At 35.5% G+C, this 7,261-nt stretch overlaps 1 protein-coding gene across 5 annotated transcripts in view; it reads left to right on the top strand.

The window, feature by feature from the left end:
* LOC121383146 (probable RNA-binding protein 18) overlaps nt 1-7,261 on the top strand; it is a 28,927-nt gene continuing 21,666 nt past the window's right edge. Inside the window, exons 1-2 of one of the 5 annotated variants that reach the window (XM_041512971.1) lie at nt 1-265; nt 5,404-5,454. Coding sequence is in view for 3 of the 5 variants with exons in the window: in XM_041512973.1 (XP_041368907.1) it covers nt 5,448-5,454 (7 nt within the window). In the remaining 2 variants the exon portion in view is untranslated. The remainder of the gene's footprint in view (nt 266-5,403; nt 5,455-7,261) is intronic. The other 4 variants (XM_041512970.1, XM_041512973.1, XM_041512972.1 and 1 more) reach the window with 4 other exon arrangements.

Here is a 7,261-nt window from a genome sequence, read left to right as displayed (position 1 = left end):
GATACAACCTGCTCTGTGTTCAGCGACCGCAAGCAATGCTAACGTTCGCGAACCATAGTTGAATTACGTGAAGCGAATAAACCAGAACAGTGAGCGAACATTGTTTTTTGCACTGTCTGGCTGAACTCAATCCTGCTTGTTATGTGCGTTATCTCCCTTTGGTGTGAAGAAAATGTTCAACTTGTATTTTGTAAATTATTATTTTAATTTTTTGGACTGAATTTGGAAGTTTGTTCGAACAAATACTAGTCGGATGTCGTTGCAAGTAAGTTTATTTAATGATAATTAAAATTAATGGTAATTAAAATTAATGGTCAAGTTTGCATTTGTACATATATTTAACTTGTAGGCCTATAGGAAAATAAAAAATAGAAGATAAACAAATTGGAGAAAGTAGCAATTACCACACCACTAGTGACTAGAGCACCTTGATTTATTAATCATCGGCTATTGGATGTCAAACATTTGGTAATTCTGAAACATAGTCATCAGAGGTAACGCTACATTTTTCCCACTAGCGTCAAGGGATCTTTTTATATATATATATATATATATATATATATATATATATATATATATATATATATATATATATGAATCCGGGTCATTTCGCCTTTATTCCTATTCGACCCCGAGTCATTTCGCCCTTATTCCCGTTCGCCCCGAGTCGTTTCGTCCTCCATTACAAGTCGTTTCGCCCCTATTGTATTGGTGGTGGTATTAGTATGCAAAATTAGGTATATAAAAAATAATTTTACCCATAATTTTGTCGTAATAGTCACCTAACAGGCAACAAGGTTGTAGACTTAAACGTAAAGTCCGAAACAAAATGTTGACAACTACAATAAATTGCTCCTACCTTTATTTTTCGTTAGATTTTACCCATATTTTGTCCAGACAGAAATCTTGAAAAAACAATTACAATGACACGGATTCCACATACTAGATGATAACCATGTCACCTGTATCGACTTCGCTGAGATCGCATAGGGCAAAAAGCATGTAATTTTGTGCCGGCTGCCATTTTGACTTTTTATGGAATATTCTACAAGAGGGGTGAAAGGATATGACTTAATCTAACAACCGTTGAACGTAATAAGGATTACATAGATCTGTATGTGATTTTCTAAGTGGAACTCTTAGTTTGTACCCAAAACGAGTATATTCTTACAAAATCGTTTTAAAAAAGCACAAAATACTTCAGGCCCGTAGGAACTGGGATGGTGTGAGGGGAGGGGTTCTTTAAAATATTGCACATAATAACATATACATATAAATGGTGTTTATGGTTGATAAAGGGTTACAAATGGATAACCTATATCTGATTTGCAACGACCCTGTAAAGAGGGCGAAACGACACAGGGCGATCGGGAATAAGGGCGAAACGACCTGATACCTATATATATATATATATATATATCATAGCAAGTTAGATGTAAATTAGTCGAGGTCTTGGCACTAGGTTTATTGACCTTTAAGCAAACGTTCTTGGGTGACACTCCATAATTGACGTATGCATTCATAGTCATCAAATAAAAACATTTCAATGGCAATTTGACACTGAAAGCTGCCTAGCGTTCAGAAAACAAAAAACGTTAGGCATAACTTTATTTTGATGTAAGGACATCCAGAATGACGTCATTCGAGTTTGACTTCCATTTCCATTCAAAAATACACCGCACCACATATTCTTACGTCATTTGAATATCTAGTAATGGCGGACTGAAATTAAAGTTGCATGTACAGTTTACAAAAACACGTATTAAGCTTGAGCTTATATGATAAAGAGATTATTACCCTCGTGTATTTCGGTATCGTCAATATCATATATTAGGAAAGAATAAAAATAATGTATTATGCTCGCCAGAGGCTCGCATAATACAATTTTTATTCCTAATATATGATATTGACGATACTGAAAAACACTCTGGTAATAACATATATATATATATATATATATATATATATATATATATATATATAATATATTATATGCACTTTCACACACAGGACAGCACATACCACAGCCTTTGAGTGACCAGTTGTGGTGTATTGGTTGGAACGAGAAAAAACCTATCAGTTGAATGGATCCATCGACTGAAAGAGACAGAGCACAAAGATATAGATCTCAAAATGATGTTTGGATGTGCTCACTCTTACAGAAAATTAATCCAGCTTTAAAGGGACATTCCTGAGTTTGCTGCAATTTTTAAGATGTTATTGACTAACATACTTTTTAATGATTGTACTTACATATCAAATATATTTTTCTGCATAAAATATTAGTGGATGTATATTAAACGTGTTTCTGATCATGCTACTATTTGTAGTGTAAAATTTCATTTTATTTCCTAAAATAATTTTTTTTGTACTTTTTGTAATTATTGGAAGACAAAATCCAGTTTGCAGGCATCAAAATAAGCATTGTGTCTGGTAAACCATTTACAGGTTACCACAAAATTTTGCCTGGTAACCTATAGTTAGAACTGAATTACTGTTATCGGTACGACTAACGAAATCTGAAAGTAAATTTATCTAGTGGGCACTGCTTAAACAGGGATTGCCAAAATTGCTTTGCAATTGCACAAGTGCGCACAAACATCGGTACAAATTTGTACAAGAAAACAAAACGTGGACGTAAATTCATCTAATGGACGCTGCTTAAATGCGGAATGACTATTATTGTTTGCAATTGCACATCGATGCAATTCCTTACCAGAAAATGAAACGCGGAAGCCCAGAATGCATTGCCTGGTTTCGGAAACGAAGTTACCGTTGTTGACATTTTTGTCGAGAACGAAACACCGTTCTAGACTTTTCTTACATGTGGTAACCTCCTGGTAACCTGAACGACCGTTATCGACTTATTTCAATGCCTGGTTTGGGTGCTTACAAATATTAAGATGACCAGAAACACATTGAATCGTAGAAATATTTTATTTTTCGGGAAACATCTTACAATGCAGCAAACTCAGGAATATCCCTTTAACAGACAGTATGTGCCATTCGAGTGGATAAGTTTAGTTGTGGGACATATGCACAGTGGCTTGTGGTAATTGTGACAGTATGTCCCATTCGAGTGAATAAGTTTAGTTGTGGGACATACTCGGTATGCGCAATGGCTTGTGGTAATTATGACAGTATGTCCCATTTGAGTGGATAAGTTTAGTTGTGGGACATATGCGCAATGGCTTGTGGTAATTGTGACAGTATGTCCCATTTGAGTGGATAAGTTTAGTTGTGGGACATATGTGCACTGGCTTGTGGTAATTGTGAAATCACAGAGAATCAGGCCTATTGAAAATTTTGCGAGAACGATTGTTTCCTTCGCATGTTGCTCGCACAAATCTAATTTGCCTAACCTATGTTCTCACAAAATTTAGAGCACCATTTACTTGGCTATAACGCCGGGTTACGCATAAGGGTTACGTGGATTTATTTCTGTGTAACTGATTAATGAGTCACACAGATTTTCAATTTGCAGATGCCTGAGAATGATGTCCCAGGAGACAAATTAATTCATGAATGATACAAATGTGTACACCGCCCCATCACCTTCTGCCCTGGACTCAATGACTAACAATGTCAGAGGTTGTGCCCAGGGTGGACATGTCTGAACCATACATGGATTTGGACTCACAAATTATAGCTTGGAGTTGGTTTAAACAATATTTATTCGCAGATCAAATTTGGAATTTGGCAACAGGCAAGTGCCTATATTAAGGCCTCTCCGTACATTTAACAAATATACATGTTATACATCAAGATGGCTAGAACAATATTACAATAAAGATAACACGGATAGTTGGGGTGGGGGGGATAGAAGTGAGGAAGGTGTAGAAGAAACAAAGAATAAATAGCAAACAGAATGGTTAATTGATCTCGAAACGCTTACTATTAATAAGAAAATTCTGAACAGATTTAACATGCACACACATGAGCACACGCACACACACACACACGTGTGGGGGTGAGTAATTTTTGGCATGCTTTCATCAGAAAACTTCAAGCCAGAGTTCTGACTAAGACAGGGAGCGGAGGAGAGTGGGAGGAATTTCGAGCTAAGGGTGGGGGCTGAGTAGAAAATCACATATTTTGTTTATACATTCTTTATGAATATACACTTATATTTATATTTTGTGCATACATTCTTTATGAATATACACTTATATTTATATTTTGTGCATACATTCTTTATGAATATACACTTATATTTATATTTTGTGCATACATTCTCTATGGATATCCACGTATATTTATATTTTGTGCATACATGCTTTATGATTATATACTTATAATATTTATATTTTGTGCATACATTCTTGATGGATATCCACTTATATTTATATTTTGTGCATACATTCTTTATGGATATACACTTATATTATTTATGTTTTGTGCATGTTACATTCTTTATGGATATCCCCTTATATTTATATTTTGTGCATACATTCTTTATGGATATCCCCTTATATTTATATCCCATTTAAAAAGAACATCTGCTTCAGTTAAAATTATGGACCATTGTTTAATACCCAATAGCCGATGTATTTTTGTGTTTGGGTGTCATTAAACATTCATTCTTTTATTCAGTTTAATTTCTGAGCTTTGTTTATCTATTTTATGCCTTACTAGCTTACTTGCCAACCATTTTGTTTTATTTCTTCTCCTGAAGATGTTCTCTTTTTACTGATGAAACGTCTGTTATTTTTATATACTTCTAACTTAGGTGGTTCCAGTAAACTCATTTATTTTAAATTTTTATTCAGTAAAAATGAAATGATCATCATAGATATTGTTTATGGAATACAGTAGGGTTGTTAAGTAGCATGATTGTTAACAATAACAATAAGAGATTTCTTAAAACACTCAACTGTTGTTATTACCGTAGTAATTGGTAACACAGTGATTTCTTGCAAAGTGATGTAATTCAAATAGTAAGGTCATTTGAATTAAAAAATAGTTATGTAAGATATGGGGTTTATGTTAGTATTTTTATACCTTTATTTCAATGAAAATAAATCTCAGTTTCAGAGCAGATATTTACATGTTGTGAGTCTTGGATTGATCCTCATTGGTGGGCCTCTTGGTCTCTCTCACTCACTCTCTCTCTCTCTCTCTCTCTGTCTCTCTCTCTCTCTCTGTCTCTCTCTCTCTCTCTCTCTCTGTCTCTGTCTCTCTCTGTCTGTCTGTCTGTCTGTCTGTGTCTTTATCCTCTCTCTTTTTGTCACTCCCAGGGTTTGTAGCAGTCTTTAAATTCCTTGAAAGTCTTAATTTGAAAAAACCCATATTTTTAGATATTTGAAAGTCTTTGAATTGTAATAAAAGTCTTTACATTCTCACAAATCATAGCCAAAGCAAGGATGATATCTTTTACAGCTGCATGCACTTGATATTTTCCAGTTACAAGGTTTGATCTGTCATGATGCTTGTAAAAGTCTTTGAAAATGGCAGGTAAAAGTCTTTGAATTTGTTTGGCTATGAACCCTGCACTTCTCTCTCTGTCTCTCTATCTTTCTCTGTCTTTGTCTGTCTGTCTCTCCTCACTTACTCTTTGTTTGATCTCTGTCTCTCTCCTCTCTTTCTCCCTCTCTCAGGGACGGGACATAGGTCAGTGGTACAGTGCTCGCCTGATGCGCAATCGATCTAGTATATCTCCGAGTTAAAACTATTCCTTTGTAGTGTTTCTGTCAGAAAGACATTTTGGGATATGGCGTTATGGAATTGAATGCAACCAGTCAACAGGGGAATGGGGTGGGTGGGGGAGCTCTCTGAGAAAGAAAATGGGTTATGTTTAGGGTTATGGTTGAAAAATGCATACTGTAATGATAAGAATATTTAATTTTGTCAAAAGGTTAACTTAAAAAATTTTTTTTGGCTAAAACTTGAAAAGAGTAGCCCATGATGAAGTGATGACAGCAGGTTTCCTCTCTCAATATCTTTGTGGTCCTTGGACATATGTCTGACACCATATAACCGTAAATAAAATGTGTTGAGTGCTTTGTTAAATAAAACATTTCCCTCCTCCTCTGTCTCCTCAATCTCTTTTTGTTTTATCTCTCACACAAACTGGTGTACATAACAGAGGGAGAGGGAGAGAGACACACACACAGAGAGCAAGAGATATATGGAGAGAGAGAGAGACGTACAAACACGTACACACACACACACACACACACATGCGCGCATACACACACACACACTGTCTTTTGAGATTTAAATGACCATGCTAGAAATAACTGCATGCTCCGTCCTGTTTTAATACTTTGATGTCTAATAACAAAATTATTTGTTTACTGCCTGTTGTTAAGAAGAAAGCATTTTGACCATGCCTTGTGAGCAGGTCTGACAAGTTTTTCTGCCTGGCCAGTAAACTAACATGCATGTAGATGTACTAGTACTTTGTAGGTGATCAGGGATGTACTTTCATGTTACTTTCACCACAATACACGGAGGCCTTCAATGGGATTTCCAACTGAAAATACAACACATTTCCAACTCTCTTCTGTAAAGGGGCATGGCATAGCCCAGTAGTAAAGCAGTCGCCTGATGTATGGTCAGTCTAGGATCAATCCCAGTTGGTGGGCCCAATGGGCTATTTCTCATTCTAGCCAGTGCACCATGACTGGTATATCAAAGAACGTGGCAGTGATAGAAATAAGCTGAATTTTTCATTTGTCCACCGGACAAGTACATTGCAAAATCTACTTGTCCAGTAATATTTTCACATGTCAAATGTTTTGTTTTATTGTACAAGGGCTGTATTCTTGCTCATAATGAAACTGGACTGAACATTTTACTTGTCCAGTAATATTTTCACTTGTCAAATGTTTTGTTTTATTGTACAAGGGCTGTATTCTTGCTCATAATGAAACTGGACTGAACATTTTACTTGTCCAGTAATATTTTCACTTGTCAAATGTTTTGTTTTATTGTACAAGGGCTGTATTCTTGCTCATAATGAAACTGGACTGAACATTTTACTTGTCCACTCGACAACCATTACGGTACATTTTGCTTGTCAGAGTAGATTTTTACTTATCAGGAAAAATGGACAAGTGCTTACTTCGAACACTGTGTGATATGTGCTATTCTGTCCGTGGGATGGTGCATATAAAATATCCCTTATTGCTAATGATAGCAGGTTTCTTCTCTAAGACTATATATGTCAACATTACCAAATGTTTGATATCTAAATATAGCTGATGATTAATAAATCAGTATGCTCTAGTGGTGTCGTTAAACAAAGTGAACTTTTTAA

The sequence above is a fragment of the Gigantopelta aegis genome, chromosome 10, assembly GCF_016097555.1.
Source record: "Gigantopelta aegis isolate Gae_Host chromosome 10, Gae_host_genome, whole genome shotgun sequence".
Lineage (NCBI taxonomy): Eukaryota > Metazoa > Mollusca > Gastropoda > Neomphalida > Peltospiridae > Gigantopelta > Gigantopelta aegis.
Note: the sequence above shows the minus strand (reverse complement) of the source record. Positions and strands in the feature narration are given on the sequence as shown.